The sequence below is a fragment of the Haliaeetus leucocephalus genome, unplaced genomic scaffold (assembly GCF_000737465.1).
Source record: "Haliaeetus leucocephalus isolate CR32 unplaced genomic scaffold, Haliaeetus_leucocephalus-4.0 Scaffold240, whole genome shotgun sequence".
In the NCBI taxonomy this organism is placed as follows: Eukaryota; Metazoa; Chordata; class Aves; order Accipitriformes; family Accipitridae; genus Haliaeetus; species Haliaeetus leucocephalus.
In genome coordinates, this window is record NW_010972676.1 from 7,480,530 (window position 1) to 7,502,694 (window position 22,165).

General features: G+C 40.7%; 1 protein-coding gene across 1 annotated transcript in view; it reads left to right on the forward strand.

The window, feature by feature from the left end:
* Positions 1 to 22,165, forward strand: part of NYAP2 (neuronal tyrosine-phosphorylated phosphoinositide-3-kinase adaptor 2) — a 119,036-nt gene that overhangs the window by 94,173 nt on the left and 2,698 nt on the right. Inside the window, exon 5 of the mRNA XM_010568291.1 lies at positions 15,800 to 16,012. Coding sequence (XP_010566593.1) covers positions 15,800 to 16,012 — 213 coding nt within the window. The remainder of the gene's footprint in view (positions 1 to 15,799; positions 16,013 to 22,165) is intronic.

The window sequence follows — 22,165 nt, forward strand, 5'->3', positions numbered from 1 at the left end:
GAAAATATAGAACTGAAGTCATGTGCCTATAGGCATACCCACATCCTAAAAAGCAAACCAGAGAAGCTGCTAGTGTGCATCTGAACTGCACTCACTTCAAGGCATTTTTTCTGGGTGAAATTGTCCTGTAAAGCCTTGCCAGGACCAGTCCTTTCTGTTTGTGTATTGGTTGTTGTGTATTTGTTAAGGCTTCAGTTTCCTTATGATTTCCTGGGAACTTCGCACCTGTTTTGAGAAAGTATTGCAAATATTCATCCTAATGAACTGCACAAGATAACAGTTACCTCTGCTGTATGCCCCGACTCTGTGCATGAGGTGTGAGATCAGGACACACGATGCACAGCAGCTCATTGCTCTTTTCTGTAGCTGCTCTGTAGGGCTTAGTAGCTGCTTTGGCTTTTGCCTACAGAGAGTTTCACTCTTCAGCTTCTAGTCACATATAGGGAGGAAATTTGTGAACGTACTACTTTGAAAATTCAGTTAAAGTGATTGAAAATTGGGGTAATTATTAACATTTCCTGTTCCTGGCTGGTGTCCACCGCATTAGGAATCTAAGTAATTTTATTATAAGCTATCAAATAGGGGAGGGGATGGGTGCAGAAGAGCAGAAGTGGCTCAACTTGTTAAAAAGGAGCTCATGCTGATTTCAGACAGCTGAGACCCTCCCACAAAGAAATCGTGGAGTTAGAATGGAAATTTTTACCGTTTTTTTGTTTTGTTTGGTTTGGTTTTGGTTTTGGTTTTGGTTTTTTTTTATGTTGGTGCCTTCCAGGGAGCTAGGAAAGCAGATTTGGGTTCCCTGTTAGATAGAACAGTACGTTAGAAAAGAGAATTTGGGAAATGAGTCAAGTGAACATTCACCCCACATGGGTCTTGTTGTTTAACCCCCACCTCTGCATTGAATGCAGGCTGAGAGCTATAGACAGGGTAGGATTTCAGCTTATGTATTTCTAATGGAGTTAGGATCAAAAATGCTTGCCTAAGGAGGGTGAACTTGGTATACCATTGAACTGTGCATGCCCTCTCATTTGGATACTTCCTTAGCCTCTGGTATTCTGAAGAAGAGCTTACCTGCAGGACTAGGCTGGCCATGAAAAGTATTATAGCTGCTGCACTACATACCGTTGCTCAACAACTGCATAGCTGAGAATCAGTATCAGAGACTGAAATTTGGAAGTCTACTTAATTTCTAACATCTAGGTTAATATATTTTTGGTTGTTTTCTATAAAGGAATGTCAGCCTAATTCTCCAGCCCTTTTCTGCATTGTAGCAATTGATTGCATGCAGTATGAATGCTACGTTCAGTCTAATGAGATAACTACAGCTGTACGGAAATAATACTGCATAACTGAAGTTACTCCCGAACCTTTGAGCCAGAGGTGGATTGGCTTCTCCGTCACAGGTGAAGCAGCTGTTTCACTAGAAGTTAGCTTTTCTAGTCTGATGACCCATGATATGTATGAAATTAGATGAGGTGATCACAGCAGTCATGTCTCATTTGACAGTCCTGAAAGTAGATCTGAAAGAAAAGACTTAGAGGAGGGAGCAGGGGGAAGTGCCAGAGGAAAAAGAATAGAGGGTAAAAGAACACCAGCTTTGGAGAGAATGACACTCATTCACCACTGGAAGGATGTGGTCTTACCACAGTTAACTGCATTTAGTTAAAGCCTGAAGAGGGGTCTGTCCTTGCCCGTCAATTACTATCTATCAAGATATAAGCAAGCTAAGGACTTGCAGCATCAGAAGTACTTTCTTCAAGTGCTCGCTTGTGAGTGCACATTCAGGGCAAGAGCTGTGGATACCCACACGCACAAAGGTCATGAGCTGTCTGGTCTGCTGGTGTCAGTTAGGTCTCTCAAACTCTGCCCTTCACTAAGGGACATGCCTGTTGGGGTGAGTGTGCGATGTTGTGAGACAGAACTGAAAATGACTGAAGTGTGAACATGGGGATGACCAGATGTGGTCACCATCCTTCAGGAACCAAGCTTTTGGGAAAAAACAAGATTCATTTTGCAGTTGATTGGTCTTGAGTGCTGCTTCAGCCATACCTGTTGTCCCTCACCAGTAATCCTTAGATCCCCTAGCAAAAAGAGGTGAGCACTGGACTAAATATTTTGATCCAGACCAGCTAGCCTGGCCAGCTGGAGGCTCTTACTTGTTGAAGCTGATGTGTGTTCCCTAATTAACAATCACAGGAAATAATTGGAAAGACAAATCATAATGTGACAGTAAGGTCACTCAGCTAAGCACGTGAAAGGCAGGAAACCAACGTTTCACTTAGGTTTACTCTTAAGTGGGAAAGAGGGAGCTGAGAAGCAAAGGTACAAAGAAGAAAGGTGTGAAAGGATGCACGGCAGCTCAGTGGCAACTTGCACGTCCCTGGGTGCTAATCCCCTGCTGTAGCTATGCCATCGCTGCCCCGTTTTGCATTGCATGCCACTAATTCAGTTCTTTCTTGGCGCCAAGAATAATACCAGGTTTGAGAACTTATTTTGAATGGATAAATCTGTGGGTATCCATTCCTTGATTGAAATGCATGCTATGTCGTTTGTTGTCTTGCTGCTTTCACACAAAAGGGAGTATGTCTATTTTAAGGGCATTTAGTTGTTCAGGTCATTAATGGGTGGGATGCCCCCTCCATTTTTAAGATGAAGGAATGTCTTTGTTACATGCAGTTATTAAAATAGAAAACACACGTTTTGAGATGATAATGCGATGGTTTTGCTAATTGGTACCATGACATTGTCTCCTCTTCTAATTCAGCAATTTAGGCTCATCAGAAAATCAGGTCCTCCTGGGATTGTGACAGTATACAGAAGCATTCAAGAAGACATAATTTCATAAATAATTGCTCAGGTTTTTCTGGAAACAGCTGCTGTTTCTGATTGATGTATACGGATTTATTTATTCCTTCTGTTTATATTACTTGACTGCATGACAGACTTTCTGGTTAGCAATTTAATCGACATTTCCTTTTTATGAAGAAGAAATTAACTTGTAGAGGGGTAAAAAAGAAAAATTAATAGAGATAAAGCTATTCTCTTTTTGTTAGATTTCAAGTAAAAGGCGGTTTCAGGTAAAGGACTGAAAAAGACATTTTCTCTTTAGGTTTAATGTACAGGAAGATGTGAGTTGTCTGAAAGTTGTTAAAAATGAAGGGGAAAAAAATGCCTTAAATTCACTTACCGGCACCTACTGCACTGTGTTGTGAATAAGCAAAGTAACACATGCTGCACTTAAGGCCGTGGATAATGATAATAGGTTCTGAGTTTTAAGTGCCATTGATTTCCCCCCCCCTCCTCCCCCTCCTTACCACCACCACCACCACTTAACAGAGCTTTCTAAGCCAGAGGAATATCTTGACCTTTAGGCCAAATCCTCAGCACTTATAAATCACCGCTTCTTATTTGAAATCAGGAGAGCTACTCCAGTTTACACCATCTGTGTCTCTGGCTTCAAGAAAATAAATGTGTCCTTTGTGACTAGAACAGCTTGTATTCAAAATGGTGTAGTCATACAGCAGGATGGTGAATCAGAGAGTTTATTGTCTTTTTGTTTCAAACAGGACCACACAATTTATGACTATGTATGGGTGCTTAGTAATGATGGTAAGAAATGCTTAATCTGGTGATGTTTTCCATAAGCATATTTTACCTTCAATGAAACTGCTAAATACAATTTCTTAAAATTCCTTACTGTGTTTTTTAGGGGGTATCGGGGTCCTCCTTTTGTGAAAGAACTAAGGAGAAAAAAAAAAGAGGATAGGAATCGAACTACTTTGATTTAAAGGAATGGTGCAGTTTTATTTACATAGCCTCTACTTGGGAAGTTGGCGCAGCCGCATTGAATGAAGCCGGCCAGGCTGGCAGTGCCAGAGGTTTCAGAGGGTGGCAGCTGTGGCACCCGGCCTGGGTGGCCATCCCAGCCCCGTGCTCTCATTGCAGTCCTCCTACCTGGGGCTTCTGGATTTGATAGGGAGCCATGCTTTACTTCTCTCTGCTAGAACAGTGAATGGTTGTATTGAACATAGACATGTTTGAACTTTATACCCTAACAGAGCTGTTAGGGGATTGTCTGATTATCTCTAACCTGGTGTCAGTTGGAGATAATTTATTTGAAAATAATATGGAGCCTCTTGCTGGAGGAAATGTCTGGTGTCAGCTTTGTTTTATAGCTGTAAGGACGTAGACTTCTGTAGAGTATCTTACTAAAATCGTATCATGTTGCAGCAATTGGAGAGTGAGCAGTTTTAAGCAGAAATTGCAGTTCAGATGTGAAAAAGATGCCTGTGCATGTTAACTTTATGAAAGGGAGAAAGCAAGTTCATGAGAGTGTAGATCAAACCAGTGGCTGGGGACTGTAGTGCATCTTCTGGTGGGTTGGCTTGGCTGGCTGGCCGAAGCGATGACTTTCAGGGCAGGACCAGCTGGTGCTCCTGCTTTTGGCGTTGGCAGTACAGGGCTCCTTTTTCAAGGCAGCTGCTAGATCTTTCAGAACTTGTCTTTATAACCAAGCACAGGACCCCAAATTGCATTTTTTCTAAGTTAAGAATCAGATTTTCTTTGCATTAGGATTCAGATACATTTTTGTTTGTTAAATCCTAAAACTAAAACTAGAGACTGTTAGTAGGAAGGCCTACATTTATTGTGTTTGTTTTTAAGAAGCATGATGTTCATAAAGCATTTTGAACCAGATTTGACATGTTCCACAGTAGGTATAGAGAGATAGCACTTAAGTCTGTTTGCCTAAACCAAATCACAAGGAAGGAGATCACAGTGTCGTTTAGCAAAAATAACCAAAGTCCGCCAGAGCACACCACCAACAACAACCCAAGGACTGTGAGCATTAGGAAGGTGAAATGCTGTGCAAATTTCAAAGAAAGCAGAACATAACAGTTCCCCCAAAATTTATTGTGAGCAAAAAAAATAGTTTTGCAAACAAAAATCTGCTTTTTTTCCAGAAACTGGAATATCTACATAGCCGGAGTCACATAGCCAGAGGAGCTGCTCGAGATCATTGTTAAATGAAAGTCTTTTGCATGCCAGCTTATGATCTGAAACCTGGTTTCATGATCTCTTGAGCTGCTGTCATTGCATCTTTACAAGAGATGGACTTTAATTAAATGCATTATCTGTATTTACAGTGGCACAGCTCTAGCTGTAGAAGCTATGCAATTTTAAGAGGGGGGAATAAAAGAGAGAACAAGGTTTCTTCCTTCAGTTCTAAAATCATCCAATACCTCTGACTGCTATTTCTCCTCTTGATTTTTCATAAAATGCCTTTACCTTACTGATCTGTGTAACAAAGCCTGACAATTTCTTGGGCTAAATGGTTTATCTATCCATTTTTAAAAAACATACTTTTTCTGGCATGTCTGATTTGATTCCTGGCAGACCGAGTTCAATTCTTAAACCCTGTCTTTAGAGGCCCAATCCAAAGGTCCTTGAAGTATGAGATAAGATATACTTCAGGGGATCCCATTATAAATTATGGCAAGAGGGGTCCTCTCCTTGTCTTAGGCTGCTGTTCCTTGCAAAACCATGCTGCAAACCAATGCACTTAGGTATCCAGAATGTAGCAGGGAGTAATACGAAGACTGAGAAAATTAGCGGATGACTGCATGATATGCTACACATTTTTCTCAGTGTATTATCTAATCTACCCATAATATTCTCATAAAAAGTTTTAGACTCTTAACTGAGAAAAGGTGGATATGCTTCTCCTTACGTTTTCTCTGGACCTTCCAGGGGTCTATCTGTAACAAGAGAAATCATAGAATCATAGAAGCATTTAGTTGGAAAAGACCTTCAAGATCATCGAGTCCAACCATCAACCATGCCCACTAAACCATGTCCTGAAGTATCCCGTCCACTTCGCTTTTTGAATACCTCCAGGGATGGTGACTCAACCACTTCCCTGGGCAGCCCATTCCAATGCCTGACAACCCTCTCAGTAAAAAAATTTTTCCTAATATCCAACCTAAATCTCCCTTGCCTTAACTTGAGACCATTTCCTCTCGTCCTATCTCCAGCCACCTGACAGAAGAGACCAGCACCCACCTCACTACAACCCCCCTTTCAGGTAGTTGTAGAGAGCAATAAGGTCTCCCCTCAGCCTCCTCTTCTCCGGACTAAACAACTCCAGCTCTCTCAGCTGCTCCTGATAAGACTTGTGCTCCAGGCCCCTCACCAACTTGGTTGCCCTTCTCTGGACACGCTCCAGCACCTCCATGTCTTTCCTGTAGTGAGGGGCCCAAAACTGAACACGGGACTCGAGGTGCGGCCTCACCAGTGCCGAGTACAGGGGGACAATCACCTCCCTGCTCCTGCTGGCCGCACTGATACAAGCCAGGATGCTATTGGCCTTCTTGGCCACCTGGGCATGCTGCTGCCTCACATTTAGCTGCCTGTTGATCAACACCCCCAGGTCTTTTTCTGCCAGGCAGCTTTCCAGCCACTCTTCCCCAAGCCTGTAGCGCTGCATGGGGTTGCTGTGACCCAAGTGCAGGACCCAGCACTTGGCCTTGTTGAACTTCATACGATTGGCCTCAGCCCATAGATCCAGCCTGTCCAGATCCCTCTGTAGAGCCTCCCTACCCTCGAGCAGATCAATCCTGCCTCCCAACTTGGTGTTGTCTGCAACTTGCTGAGGGTGCACTCAATCCCCTCATCCAAATCATCGATAAAGTTATTAAACAGAGCAGGGCCCAACACTGAGCCCTGGCGAACACCACTTGTGACCCGCCGCCAACTGGATTTCACCCCATTCACCACTACGCTCTGGGTTAGAAATAGCTTTATTTGGATTATACACGTAACATTGATTCAAATATTGAACCATGGAATTGTAGGGGTGTACAAACATGCTAGGTATAGATAAGGTGAGAAGCACGGGAACATTGAGGAAATAATTGTCAAGATAATAATGCATATTAAAAAATTAGGTTCATTTACCTTTGGTTTGATATGAAGGTTCGGGTTACTTTTACTCCTCTGAACAGAATTATCCATCCCTAATAATTATTTTTTTGTTAAAACAGTAACATGCAATTAGCATTTTATCTGGCATTTAAGAACGGGTAAGGAGAACTATTGTTCTTGTAACTACTCATCTGAAAAAGAGAAGCTGCGTGTTTAATTTTGCTGGAGATTTTTGTGTGTGACTTAAATTTGTAACTCCAAAAGTACCTTCTTCCAGGAAATCTGTAGCTACTTTACTGCTCAGGCAATGTTTACGTAATTTATATTTAGTTTGTATGCGCTGTAACACATACAGAGACACTTGTGCCAGCCACACTAGCTGCTCTGCGCACTTGTGAAAGCAACAATAGTAACATCTTACAAGCACAGGCATGGGCCGGAGCTGTATAAGGCCATCTGCAATTCTACTTATTTCCTCAGGATCTGAAGTCCGTGCTGTTACGGCTTAATAGCTGCTTAGCTAGCAAGAGTAAAACTAGTTCACACAATGAAACCTCTAATTAGAAAGCGAGTAGGGCCTAAAATGATTGATTCTATTAAAAGGCATAGAAAGACAGAATGACATATGGGTTTCATTCTGTAATCGGGAGAAACCTTGAGTGTTAACTTGCAGAGCAAATAGTGCCTGGGACACTGACCCAGCTAGGCTAGGCACAGAGGCTGCATAGAAAAGCCTGTATGCTTGTGCCTGGCTTTGTAAAACTGAGAGCTAAATTCAGGTAGGGCCAATGTTAAGGCAACATCAGGATTCCCTTTTACTGGTAACGTATTGTGGTAGAAGGAGAGCTGTACAACTGGGACACTTGTTCTAACAATGAAAGGCAAATGTTCTCATTCATTAATGGAGTCAATAAAGAGAAAGGCATTAATGTAAATGTTTTTCATAGAAGTAGTTAAAATACAGACAAAATAGCCAGGAAAGAATTTATTTTCACTCCAACTTTCTAATTGATATTTTTTAATTTGAAAATACAAGAGTGAGGGTTTCTGTCCGCAGTTTTCACAACCAGTATCCATTACTATCTCTGCATTTTTCTGACTAACAACAGATTCTTATCTACTACTGAATCTGGATGAAGGCATACACTTTAGAAGAAATGAAAGTGGTCAAACAATGGAAGAACCCTGCATTCAAACTGCTGATATAGTTCAAAGGCTGTTTTTCAGCAGAAAACTTGACCAAAAAATGTTGACAAGTTTAATATAGTCAGCACTTCTATGAAAGATTGATATTTTTGAAGTGAAGCTTTGAAACTGACAGTCATGAACTTTCTATAAAAACATTTTTTTAAAAGTGTCTGTATATTTTAGCTTTTTTGGCTCATCCTTGCCTTCTGATTTCTTGCCATACTGTGCTAGGCCTTGTGCAGTGCCCATTAAACCATTGTTTCCTCATCCAAATGTAAAGGCTGTATATTTAAGAACCTGAATAACAGAACGAGCGTGCAGTGAAATGAACAGGGTTGGGAAGGAAAGCAATTAAGTAAGAGCAGGCACCATCTTTGAATCGAATGCTAGTAACAGTTGGGCAACATTTTACAGTCACTGATTTCCACAGCTTAATTGAGTCTTTCATCTAACAGTGTTTTCTTTGATCAGTGTTGAGTTTAGGGTGGGGATGGCAGTATATGCTTGTGTTGTGTATGTGTGTCACTAAGTAGTCTAAGGCTAGTGTCAGTGATACCAACAGAGGAAGGCAGGGGAGAGAAGAAAGTTTCACAAGACAACCACGTTCTGACTTTTCAAACTAGTAATCTTCCTCCTTCTCCTCTTAAATCCTATTTGCTGCAAACAGACATAGACCATGCACATACCCATCTACAGCTATGAAATTTATGTGCACACATTTAGTTGTTTGACTGAAAGGTCTGCCTGGATTATCAGCAGGCGATCTGGGTGCACAAACTATGTAAGAGAAATGTTTGCAGCTCATCAGTATCAATTATGCTATACATTCATATGAATCAGCGTAGCTGGCTAGCCCCAAAGTGCTGGAAGGAAAACCCTTGCTCTGTTGAAGTCAATGGCAGAATCCCCTTTGACTTGCTGTACTCAGGTTTTAGCCCAAGAAGGCACTGGGGAACACAGAGGCTTCTGCTGAGGTTCTCCTAAGTGCAAGTCACCAATTCCCAACATCGCCAGCTCTGAAAGGAAAATAAAATAAAAATGTGCAGTGAATATCAGAGAATAAATTGTTCTGCTTAATTACGAAATTGTGACTGATCTGAGGTAAATAGCAAACCTGTTAATAGAGTGCCAAAAGAACATCCTTTCCAAGAATGCTGTTTTGTATAATGCTAAGAGTCCCAGGACATTGCTTTTTATTTGCTTTGTTAATACATCTGTACAATGCATATCTTCAAGATGTAGCCTTTTCAGTCAAAGGATCAGGCTGTGAGGTGATCTGCAGCAGGATAGGCACACTTGAAAGATCAAGTGCAGTATTGGAAGAAATCATTAAGAAATAAGGATGGCCCTCTTGGAAACAGGACGTATTATATTGTCATCACTTCTATAATATATACCAAAATAGAATCATCTTGGATCAAATGGCTCTCCTTGTGTAAGAGTAAAAACAGGTTTTCCTGTATTTCAATCAATCACCAACATACAAGAGGATTTTCCTTCTTACTCTAGGACATCAAACAATGTTAAATGTATGTCTTACCATCCAGATTTTTTAAAACTTCATCTTTTAAGTGACTGATAATGCCAGCTGAAGTTTACTGAAAATGAAGGAATCCTATTCTATTTTATTTTTTTCAGCCAGTTTATAACGCTCATAACTTTCATCAAATATTTTTATTCTAAAGCTTTAGACGATCTTTTGGTATAAATCTATCCCTTCTTTTGTTAGTCTTCAGCTAACTGCAGTGCGGGCTTTTTTCTTTTCCTATCTTGTTTTCCTAGACAGGATTGCCCACTTAGCAGCTTTGGGATAGCCACAGAAAATCAACCGCATGCATTTTTTAAGCAATCCCTCTTTCCCCTCCCTTTGCTGTCTGTAGCAGGCAGAGCTTATCTTTGCAGGTCTGTAGCAGGCAGATGTGATCTCCACTGGATTTCACTGTATAAAACAAAACAAAACAAACCAAACCCTGCACTGCTCACAGAAGCATGTGCTTACTGAACACTGAGAAGTATTTCAACCATGTCTCCTTAAATGTTAGATGGTTTGTGAGAGTCTTTCAGGCTTTCAATTGATTTTGCATGGAACTAGGTCAGAGCTGCTTTTAATTGAACATGCTGGCTGCTGCAACTCTCACTTAACTGTAAAAAAGGAGTATTAAAAATTGATATGCAAAGCAAACTTCTTCTTAATTAGCAAGCAGATGAAGTCAGAATAGACAAACCACCATAGTTAATAAAGATGAGGAAATGGCTTTCACTGGCAGTATAATATACTCCTATTTTTTCAGAAAAATGGCTTAAGCGCTGAGCATTATCCATGTTTCCTGCATGTGGTATTAATAGCCTATTAGTTTGCTTTGGGAGAGGTTGGGATAAATTTACAGCTGTGCAGATCAGACAAACCACCACACATCAAGAAAGCCACTAAAAGGCAGCTCTAATTTTTAAATGTGTAATATAGGTAAATAAAAATCCCTGGTGTGCAGAAACTGTGGGATTCCCTCAGAGGCTTTGTATTGCTCTACATCCGACGTCCGTGGAAGTGGTCAGTGTGTAGCGGATGGGCACATGCTGTTGTCATGCTGGCAGTGTTACGTGGGACACTGGTGGAGCTGTGCCTGGCCTTTCCCCTGGGCAGGACCCCGGGTTAGGCATGGCTCGCTGAGCAGGGCTGCTGCCAGTTCGGCAGCTCTGCCCCCGGTATGAGGGTAGAAACTGAAGCCTGGGACATGTCTCTGGTAGCTCTGATCATCACACACATGTGCTGGCTGCAGTCTAATCCAGCATCTCCACCCCTCCTGATGGCCAGGTGTGCCCTTGGGGATGCTCTGCCCTCCTGCTCCCTCGGCCAGGTCCATGCCCGCCTTGCGGCCGTATGAGGTGAGGTCCAACATGTCGGGGCTGGAGGCGATCAAGAGTTCTCATTCACATCTAAACCCCATCCAAAGTGACTTACTTTACTTTACATCTGCATGCATATGCTGAATCTTAGACCCTGCGAATAGTACCGTTTGCTTCCCACAGTATGCGAGTTCTGCCTAGAGTGATGTATTATTTATTTAGGTTTATAACAAATACACAGGATAAAAGAAAAAAGAGTAAATGAATAATGCATGCATGATTAGTTTATACATTTCAACTCACAGCTGAGAGAGATGGCAGAGAGCAACCCTCATTTTAAGTTCCTTAAGACAGTTGCTTTTCTTTCTTCCCCCCCAAAACCCCAAGCTGTAATAAAGGTTCTGCTGTTTATCACTTAGCATTACACTAAGAAGCCACCAGGACCTGAAATTAATTTGTGCTTAAGAGCAGGGTGGCAGATCAGCCACAGACTATATATTCGAGTGATAGCTTTTCAGGTAAGATGTTTTCCATAGCTGTATTTTTCAGTTTGCTTTGGTCCAAGTTACAGCTGACTAACTCAGTTTGTTTCTCACTTTCTTTAGCATTTACGAGTTTTTCAGTACCACAGCTCACGTGTCAGCCTTGCCTAGTGTGCAGTTTGTACATGTCAATTATTTGTAAAATACGTTCTCTTTAAGAGATTTTAGCCACCATCTTATTCTTGAAATGTAAAAGCCTGAGGTTCAGGTGAATAAATAAGAAAAATGCATATCTTTGAATATTGAAATACAATGACACCTGGAAGTGCATGAAACATTTGAACGCCTTTACGACAGTTCAACCAACTGTATCCATAAATATTTAAAGCAGTGAATTATTTCTTGAAATTTACATTTTTATGTACTATTTTAGCTTACGAATTATTGAACAATAAAGATGCTTTCCATAATAATTTCAGCTTTCAGAATACAGCACTTGACTGTGAAAAGATCTGCCTGTGGCCATCATGTGATTGAGTGAGCTCCCAGCATAACACTGAGCTTCAGTATCTCGTAACTCCAAATTAACGTTTTTAACAGCATGAGGCAACTTAGATCCCATCTGTGTTTCTGCACTTCTCAACTAAAAAAAAATAAAAAAAAACCAGCTGTGCAGCAGCTACTGTTACTTTTCAGCAGAATATATATATGACTGGTTAGAGTTCATGTTTTCAGCATGGGATCAATGTGGATAAAGTGGCCATTTAAATCCTGCTGTAGTTTTATAAAGGGTTACCCTGTTTAAAATATACTGGTTTGATTTTCAGTTGATGATAAGGTCACCACCCCATAGGTAACCATAGCCAGCAGCTATGATTTCTGCCAATGCCGCGTGACTGACTGCAGGAGCGAAAACGTGGAACAATGAACGTGCTTTTCTGAGACGCAATAATTTGTGCCACTGAGCTTGCTCCATGGAGCTGCATCAGCAGGGAGTAGTTGACAGTATAAAAACATCCAAGTGACTGGGACAGTCAAGAAAAGGTCCCAGTAATGCACCATGACCTGGGAGGAGAGCGTTCTGCATTTCTGGAGCTATCACGGGCACATTAGAACTGAGGTACTCTTTCAGTCAAGCAAGAACTAGCACAGTGATTTTTTTAAATTGAATTCGAGTATAATTCTCATTGACATTTATGAAGGAAGCTGAAATTATTCTAAAATCCTCACCAAAATATTGAGCAAAAGTGTGGCATTAATTTTTTTTTCTTCATTTTTTATGTATTCACAAGTGAGCAGGAAACTAATATTACAGAGAACTATATAAAACACTGACATGTTGTTTTTCTGACTGTGTATCAATGTTACTGATAATGATCACCAAATAATAATGACTCAGACTCTGCGATGGGTTGCATGACATTATAATCTGATTCAATCTGCTTTTCATTTTTAGGACATATTACTTTTCAGATAAACTGAGAACTGAAAATCCCCAAGAAAGGGTAGTGGAATGTAAATTTATGAAGTCTAGACAGCCAGCTGAAAACTGATTTTCTACACCTTATAAAGAAGTAGACTATAAGCCAAATCTTTATTTAGTCTGAATATTTCCATAGTTTCCAGCTGGTTGCAGAGAACTGCTGTGCTTTGATTCAGCTGATAATAAAACTAAGAATGCACAAATCATTTTTATCAGGCAACAAGTACAAATGCTTCTCTGTTAAGTAAACTGAAGTGGGTAAATCCTTAGCTCCACACTCAACCAGAGTGTTTCCACTGCAACTAAGGGCCGGCTGCATGAGCATGTGAAATTTCAAGGGGTGGTGTTCAAGTAGTGTCAATGAGGCACACACAGAGAAGGTTTTCACTAAGGTAATCACAGCATTTCCAGATGAATGACATACATAGTAAATTAAATATATTGAATGATGCATTAAGTTGGTGGGGCACTTGCTGGGCCAGATTCTGACTTTTTAGAAGTGTGTTCTATTCTTTTGGCACTCTCTTTGTCTTGCTGGAAAGGAAGAGCTGCAATCTAGACAGCATCATGTATTGGTGGGAAAGAGGATTGTGTGCATTTCCAAAGAATTTTGAAACTTTGTTCATATCTTTCCTTTTCCCAGATAAGTAGTATCTTAAAGAAGTGAATGTTATTGGTGTAAAGAAAAAATTCAGATATGATTGCATGTATCTGTTATGTGAAAAAGTACAGCGTTATTTTTAATAGATCAGTGCTCAGAAGAAATACAAGAGCTTTTTTGTTGATAACTGAAATAGTTCAAATATAGTTATTATTTGGGCTCTGCATCTCTTTGCATGGGTCTTGTATTAGCAAGTCTCTCTATGCAGTCACAGACAGACCTGTGTTACAGACATTTCGTAGCAAAGGTCCCTGAAAGGCAGATGTCATGTTATATTGATACAGACTGTTATTCAACCTTGTACCCTGCTGGGGTTACCAACTAGGAAAAACAAACAGTTTGGATTTTCATTACAGTGTCTTTTTGCATACATTAAAGTAGGTAAGTGACCTAAAAGTTCAAGGAAGAGGTTTGATTTTTGAAGGTCTTTGTCACATAAAATGTCACCGAATCCTGTTTACGAGACTTGCTAAAATGGGGCAGTTTTATTGTTTTCTCATGGAGTGTTACTACTGTGAGTAATTTAAAAAAAACTTTTGAAGGTTATGGTGTGATATCCTTAACATTAATTTTTACTATTAACTGATAGTAATTCATGAATTACACTAATGATTACATATTGCATTGCATATCAAGTTAGATATTTTTACGTATTTCCTAAATGACATTTCATTGAGGAAACTTCAGGCTGACTGTGTTGTTGCTCCTCAGACTGTAATGTCAAAGAACTCAAAACAATATGATATTTTGTTACTGTTGTGCATAGGTGGGGTCTCTACCATACCATGCAAGTATCTAAAATTGCATCTTCCTCTGTTGGCAGTAGCAAGTGTGTGGGGTTTTGAGCCGCAGACAGATTAAAGTGGTTTGAATGTGGCTCTTTATCTGGGACCGTATCATCTGAGTGGCAATTCCATTTGGATAGTCCCAGTTCCTGGCCTTGGGGATAATTAGGAGAGGAAGTGGCTGCTGAGACAAATTTTGTTGTTGCATCTCTGGCAGTACCGCACAGCCAGGCCACTCTTGTTCCGCATGGGTCCCGTGGGGGGCTGTTGTCATCTTCTGCCTGCGAATGGCTCCTGGCGTTCTCCCTTTGCTTGGCTCTTGCAAATCTTGTAATGTCCCTTGCAGCCACAAAAAGATTTTGAGATAGGGCTCAAGGGAAGATTGCCATCTCTATCCAATGTGAATTCCAAGACTGTAGTTACAGAAATTAAGGTACATTGGGAGTTTGATTTATAAATCTGAATGACTAGAACTGAGTATCATGTAAGGATGTCTTTGGGCTTAAATATGAGGTATAAAATTCCAAACTCAGAGTGATTTTTTTTATTTTTTTTTTTTTGCTAAAAGGAGGCAAACAGTTCAGCAAGCTTTGAATAACTGACTGGCACAGTAATTAGCTGTTACAACTAAAAGCAATCTAATGTTTCTTCTGTATCTAGTTTTTCATGTGAGTTTTTTACAGCTACAGATGGAAAAGGTCAGGAATGAATTGTTTCTGCATGCATTGCTCAACCTGCAAGATAAGAAATGAGGGTCTCAGGAAAAGAACAGAAAATCACCAGCCATGAAGAAAGCAGACATCACTGCTTCACTTGAAAAATCATTCAATTGTTTTTTGAATTTCTCCTCCTTATATTGACTCATGGTGTTGCAAACAGAAAGTCATTTTCTGACTCCAAGGATTTTCCAGCCAAGTGAAATTTTATTCCCTAGGTTATGGTGCTGGGCACACCCAAAATATTAACACTGGACAGTTTTGTGGATTGTGTGCTTTTTATTAGAGCTTATGAGGAGTACAGGTATGTTGCTTGCACAATGTTGCCTTAGGAAAGAGCTTCCTTAGAAAGTGCCCAAAGAAGAACTTGTTCCCAATGAAATGACAGCTGAAAAGAATTCAAGTATTTCCATAAATTGTTAACAAAACCATAATTTGGTAGGATACCATTTTCAAAAATATTCTCCTGGCATATAAAAGTTGTAACAGAAGAGTTACATTTTATCCATCTGCTGCATTGTATATCATTTTAATAGTTAAAAAGTACATTGAAACCTACATAAACGATAGGGTTTAGGCCTAGATGGTAAAATTGTGATATAAATTGCCCTTAAAAGATTTATGATTGGTATATATGGAATACTGAGCAAAAGGTTGTTATATGATGTGGGTAGTTAGCAGACACTCTGTAACAAAATGTGCACTTGTGTATTTTGTAGAACCACTGGATGAGCTGAAGATCAGAAGTCACAGCACTGAACCACTACCAAAGCTGGAAAACAAAGAGAGGGGAGTCCATCATGGGACAGCTTCCTCCAGGGAGCCAGGGAAAGCTCAGGAATGGGATGGAACGCCAGGCCCGCCTGTGGTGTCCAGCAGGCTGGGGAGATCCTCTGTCAGTCCAACCATGTTGGCTGGAAGCAACAGCTCAGGTATGTCAAGTAGCAGAGCAGGGAAGATCTCATGAATCTCCTTGTGAGCTGAAGGAGACACAGATGTAGGTAAGCATCTGGATTCTTTAGACTTCCAAACATCTTCTAGAATCTGCCCTGCCCATTGACTGCTGCACTAATGAGCATTGTGCTGTCTGCTTGTGCTCTGTACTGGAACAGGATTTGGGATGGTGGCAGGTAATACAAGCATGTAAACATGCCATTCATCTGCTTTAAAAGAAGTAAGGAATTCCACTTGACATTGAAAAGGTACACTATGGCAAAGACACCCCCAGGATGGCAGCTCAGAGAGAAGTTCATAAATTCAGATATCACATACAGTAACAAAAACACACTGTGCAGGAACAAGGCTGTCTTATTGATATGCACAGTGACTGGACACAGACAGCCTTTGCTTTATACTTGTACATAAATTTCTAGAAGAGTGACTATGGATTTCAGAAGTCTCAAATTCATACCTGTCCATTTTATTAATCAAATTTTATATATATAAAATAGTGAATTGCCATAAACCACGAAAAATAGTGCAGCTTTGTTTATAAATTGACTAAGACAAACAGAACTGATACATGAATGGACATCTATAAATAGATATGTATAGCTCTGGTATAAGCACTGCATTGTTACTTTTTTAGATTTGACAGTTCTCTTAAAAGAGTAACTTCACTGCTTATTGGTTGGATTGTGAAAAATATCTACTTTAAAAACAGTTGGCATACATAGTAGTGGAGCCTCATGGTCAATGTTCAGTGAGCATAAGACCATGAATGAGCTACTCAAACATGAAATTATTCCTGCACAAGAGATCTGCTGGGCAGTCAGTGGCAGAGATGAGTCTTTACAGTGCTGAGCTAGCAGAGATGCTCTCCCCTCACTCAGGGCATCGCTTCCCTGTGTGATAATAGGACTCACATTTTCCCTGCATTGCTGGAAATAGCACCTGAAACTCAGTATATAACTTGAATAGGCTTTGCTGATGTGACATATCATTTGCAGCAATTGTGTAGTCCAGCTTTTCTTGCTACAGACCCCCAAAATAGTCCTTCCTGGGGCAGCAAAAGTGACTTTTCTGCAAATCTCATGACTAGCACAGGTTATTTGGGTGTTACTGCCTTTTGCTTACTTGTCTGTTTTCACAAGGAATCCTGGTAGGTAGGAATTTTCCAGATGAGCTCATAGCTTTTTCAAAAATTCTGTTCCCAGTGTATTAGAGCATCATCTGTGCTAATGCAGGTAAAAGGATGGGTACAAAGGTACCACATCAAAGTATCAGGACATCTGATAATTAGACCAAAGGTGCGTACCAATCTTTTCAGTTCTGCAAGATGACAGTACAGAGCAGAATGGAAGGGAAACGAAAATTAAAGACTAAGTTCTTAGCAAAATATAGCACTTCTGTCCAACCTTCCTGCATTAGTTTTATTTCAGAGAGTTGGTTGATCTCCATAAGCAGACAAAACATGTTGGCCTCGATCTTCATTTGGCATCAGCAAACTGTAATAGTTGTTGAATCATGCCTTGATTTAGTTAACTGTGACTTTGTCTTAAATAGCTAGGACTGTCAAAGAAAAATTATGGAAATATTTTATTGGCTGAAATTTGACTCCTTTTTTATGATTAAAATCTGAGAGCTGCTGATGATTTTTCTTTCCCTGCAGTTTTTGTGACATTTCATTTGATGAATATTGCCTCTCATCTGGCAATAATATTTTTTCCCTTGTGTGTCTAGCTGTTGCCTGAGCAACATGTTTTACCTTTAATCGGTGGGGCATCGCATTCAAAATGCTGTACACAGTTCTCCTCAATGAACTTGTATATGAACTGTAACACTTCATTCTTCGCAATTAAATTAGAACTGTAACAGAATGCAAGAAGAGAGGTTTAATACATCTGTATGGACGCAAATGCTTTCTGGAGTCAAGGAGATAAAGCAGTTCTGTGCTAGGAATTTAGAACTTAGATTTACCACAGGACCAAATAAAATCAGGGCAGTCCCCAGTACAGTCATTGTTGCTGTTGCTCTTTCCAACGTCATAGATAAGAGAAAAAAAGGTGACTTTTTTTGTGCAGACATGTCCTTGAAACACCAGTTTGCTGCCTACCTCCTAGTTCACACTGGTACAGGCATTTATTAGGGCAGTGTTGGAATAACTTAAAGAAAATGGGGTTGATTTGATCTGCTGTAAAACAGAAAGGATGTAAAATGACTTCTCGTGTGCTCCATAGGCAGCTCTTGCTGAGGCACAGAATAACTAGGCACTGGAGTGGTGTGAGTGAATATCTGAGTGAGAGTACTGATTTTTTGTGGGTTCTCTCTCTCTGCACCTGCTAGTAAGATCAGAGGGGGAATGAGCCATCTCCAAACAGAATCTTGAGCTTTCTGGTCATTTTGTTCAAATGAGCCTGGCCTGTCAGGTGCACATGGATATCACTGTCTCTAATGCCTGATTGTTCTCTCATCTGTCACATAATTTGTCAAGGTCACTTTCTGTTTCTTGGCATCCTGTTGTTTCTTATGGAAAGCAGTGTAAGTGGTTTGGGGACATGCTGGCATTTAGGAAGCTCAGTGCAATTGTAGTGAACAGCCAAACGAGATCAGTGAAACAGAAGGCTGTGATAACTTCACTCCAGGAGCTTCGAAGAGTATTTTCTGGAATGTTGCTGCTTTTTTGCTAACTGCAACCATGAAGCATTTTGCATTGCCACCTGCTGCTAGAGACAGGCAGTGCACTGCCTTTTAAATCTCTCATACTCTTGTGTCCTGGTTTTGAATCACCATCAACTTGTCAGTCAGCCAGTCCATTAGTATTCTAGCTGAAAACGTTGTAGATAATCAGGAAGGGAGTAAATGCCCACCCTTCAGTGGAATTACTGCCTAGCTTTGTGGATTTGCAGAAGTAATGAATAGTTAAGTTCAAGCTCTTTGGGAATGGAGCAATGCCTGCAAAGCCCAAGGTACGAGACGCATTTATTGGTACAAGAAGGGAGTAGCGGCAAAGTACCGTTCACGCTAGCTAGGGCTGCTTCACTCAAAAACGACTGAGTACTCCCATCAACCCCTAAATTTTCTCCTCACAGGCAGTATCAGAGTATCACTGTGCCACTAAATCCTCAAGGATTCTCCAAGTGAAGGCAACTTAATGCTGGAGGTATATGTTACTGGGCAGCCTGCCCAAGGACATCCAGCTCAGGATGCGACGCTTCCAGACCTTGCCTACACTGGTCATCCATGTTCTCTGCACACAAGTTCTCCCCTAGCAGCACCTGTCACCTAAAGTAAAATGAGTAGTACTGGGAGCTATACACCAAGGGCATCAAGCCAGTGCATCATGAGCCAGGTGTGTCATCTCCAGGGTGTAGGGTCACACAGTCACAGAGCCTGACTGTAGAAGTGCACGCTGTTGTCTGCAGCAGTGGTGTTACAGCTATTTGGAACAATGCACAATTGTCCTTTTTACCCAGGGCCCCAAGACTGACAGTAGCCCATGCCAGAAGCTTCAGAGAAAAACAGCAAGAAATTTTAAGGAAAAAACACTGCCAGTAGGACATGATTATTCCTTACCGCATTGCCTCAGTCATTGACATAGACCTGAGACATGACAGTTCAGAATAAATCTTAATTTAAAACGTACCCCATCTAATACAGACATGGTTTTTCTCATTACCTGACTTGGTTTTGAGACCTGCTAAGCTTTTAACCTATGGATATCTCATAACACCGAGTTCTACAGGTTCAGTGCTCCCTTTGTTAAAACAGTTCAGTTTGACATGCTGCTGTGCTATTTCAGCAGTAAGTGGCTTTTGCAGGTGAAGTCCTAAATACTTCTTTTTTTTTTTAAAGTGACAGAATGCTATATAGTTTATTCCACCTCAAGGTTTCATAATTTCAAGTTATGTTTCAGCTTACTCATCTCTTTTTAGGAGACCAGCGTGGCCAGGTCAGTATGATGATAATAGGTGTGATTATTTTTCCATGCATGTTTTCTTTTTCTTTTTTTTTTTTCTTTTTTTGCATGTGATTACTCTCTGCCTGTCACATCGCCTTGTTTAATTCAAAACGTGCTTCTTGGCAGCTGTAGCAAATAAGCAATATTTCTTTCTTCATGTGCAAAGAAGAGACTGTGACAGGATAAGAAGCTTCTCCAATGTAAGTGACAGCCAGAGTATTTTTTTGAATTAAGATTAGGATAGACAGAATGAAGCCTTCCTTGGATGAATAAGAGAATTCTTCCTGTTAAGATCCAAAAATAAAAATCATGCAGAGCTGTTGTATTTCTGGAGAATATAGAAAACCATAGCACATTGGTATAAAACTGATCAAAAATATTTCCATAAAATCTTGTCGCATTTCAGCACTGTGCTTTAGTGAGGAAAATCCAGCAACACCCCCTGCTCCAAATGCAGCCAGCCAAGCCTCTACATCTTTAGTTATGAGTGACAGCACTTGCACTTTTGGAAAACAGGTCATTTATGTGAGTGCTTAAATACACAATTAAGTACACAATTTTAAGGCAATCCTATTTGTGATTGGAAAGCCTGTACTTCTGTGTTGGATAGTCTCTCCTTAAAATTCTCATCCTTAATGCTGTCCTTTAGGGCTGTCTGCTTCCTTATGTCCATAGGTAATCCTACTGGCATTGTCAGGACTCAGCTTAAACCTGAGAGTCCAGTAATGCTGGTCCCATTGCAGCTGACTACGTGTGTAGGTTTACTTCGTGCTGAGGTGGCTGTGGTACCAACCACTAGCATTGTTGGGAGTGTTGTGGCTGCTGTGGGTGACATAACAGGGGACTGAGACACAGCCGATCTGCCATCCCCTACTAGTATTACACTGCATCTGCGCCTGGCTCCTGGAGGTGGTTCAGGCACTTAGTAAGCGGTGCGTTTTTCATAATACGGCACAGTGTGAGTGATGTGTCATTTGAAGCTGTGCAAAATAATACCACCAAAGAAACCTTCATCAGTTAAATATAGCGACTGAATCTTAGGAACATTTTTGTGCATAACATAACTATGTTGTGCAGCTCTCTAGCTACCCCGAACAATCTGCTGAATTCAAACCTCATGCTGCCCATTGATTGCAACAGGCATCTCTAACGGCTACTCAAGTGCACTGCATACTCTGGCCCCAGTCCAGTAAAGCACTTAGACATATGCCTATGAGTTCCCTAGCTTGGCAGTAGGCTCTTAGCCCTTTTCAGCATTTGAGTGGCTTACGGCAGTGTCAGAAGGCCCCTAGCTGTGGATGCAGAGAGGGTCTTGGGTTTGGAGTGAAGTCTCTGGAACCCTCTTTCTGGCAGGCTTGATTTAGAACCAGAGGATCCACCCGCACAGTGAAGTGAAGCACAGCGCAGAGATGGGGTGCCGCACTAACTTCATCAGTATGGAGCTAGATGTATTTTAACTTGCGTTATCATGGACCCTGAGCAAATGGGTCCTCCTTGGCGGACAGATATCTACAGGGCCTTCCCTATGTGCTTATCAGGCTGGCTGATAAAACTCTGCTCCACACCATGAATTACTGTCACAAAGGGGACTTCTCAAGAAGTCTCAAGACTACTCACTCATTTCAGATGTTAATACTGAGCTGTCTCAATATTGTCCACATGAGATAAACATGAATTAAACAATAGAAAGCGTCCCTGAGATTTGCTGGCAGAAATTGTTCTTCCTTCAAGACTCTCAGCAGTAAATTGGAAAAACGATTTTCATTCCAGAACCAGAACTGGTATCAATATGCAGGCCTTGCAGACAAGCTGAAATGATCATTTAAAACATGAAAACCAAGAGGTAAAGATACTGAAAGTGACTGGATGGTGGACATAATCATGCAAGAAGACTTCTTACTACTTTTTAGATAGCCCAAAGCAGAAGTTATTATTTGAAGTGATCATTATTATTTTGAAGTGATCAAAATCCACTTAGCCTCAGTACAGTGAATAAGCTGTCCACAGCTGAAAAATAACATGCTGCAGAATAGAGAGCAGTGAGTTGGGCATCACTTATGCAACAGACCATTTATGGATATTTTTTTCCCCCACAGTAGTGTGCAGTGAGAAGATGTTACTCAGAGCACTAATTACAGTAGAATAGAGTATTTCTTTGGTCTAAAAATATTCCCACTAAGAGCAA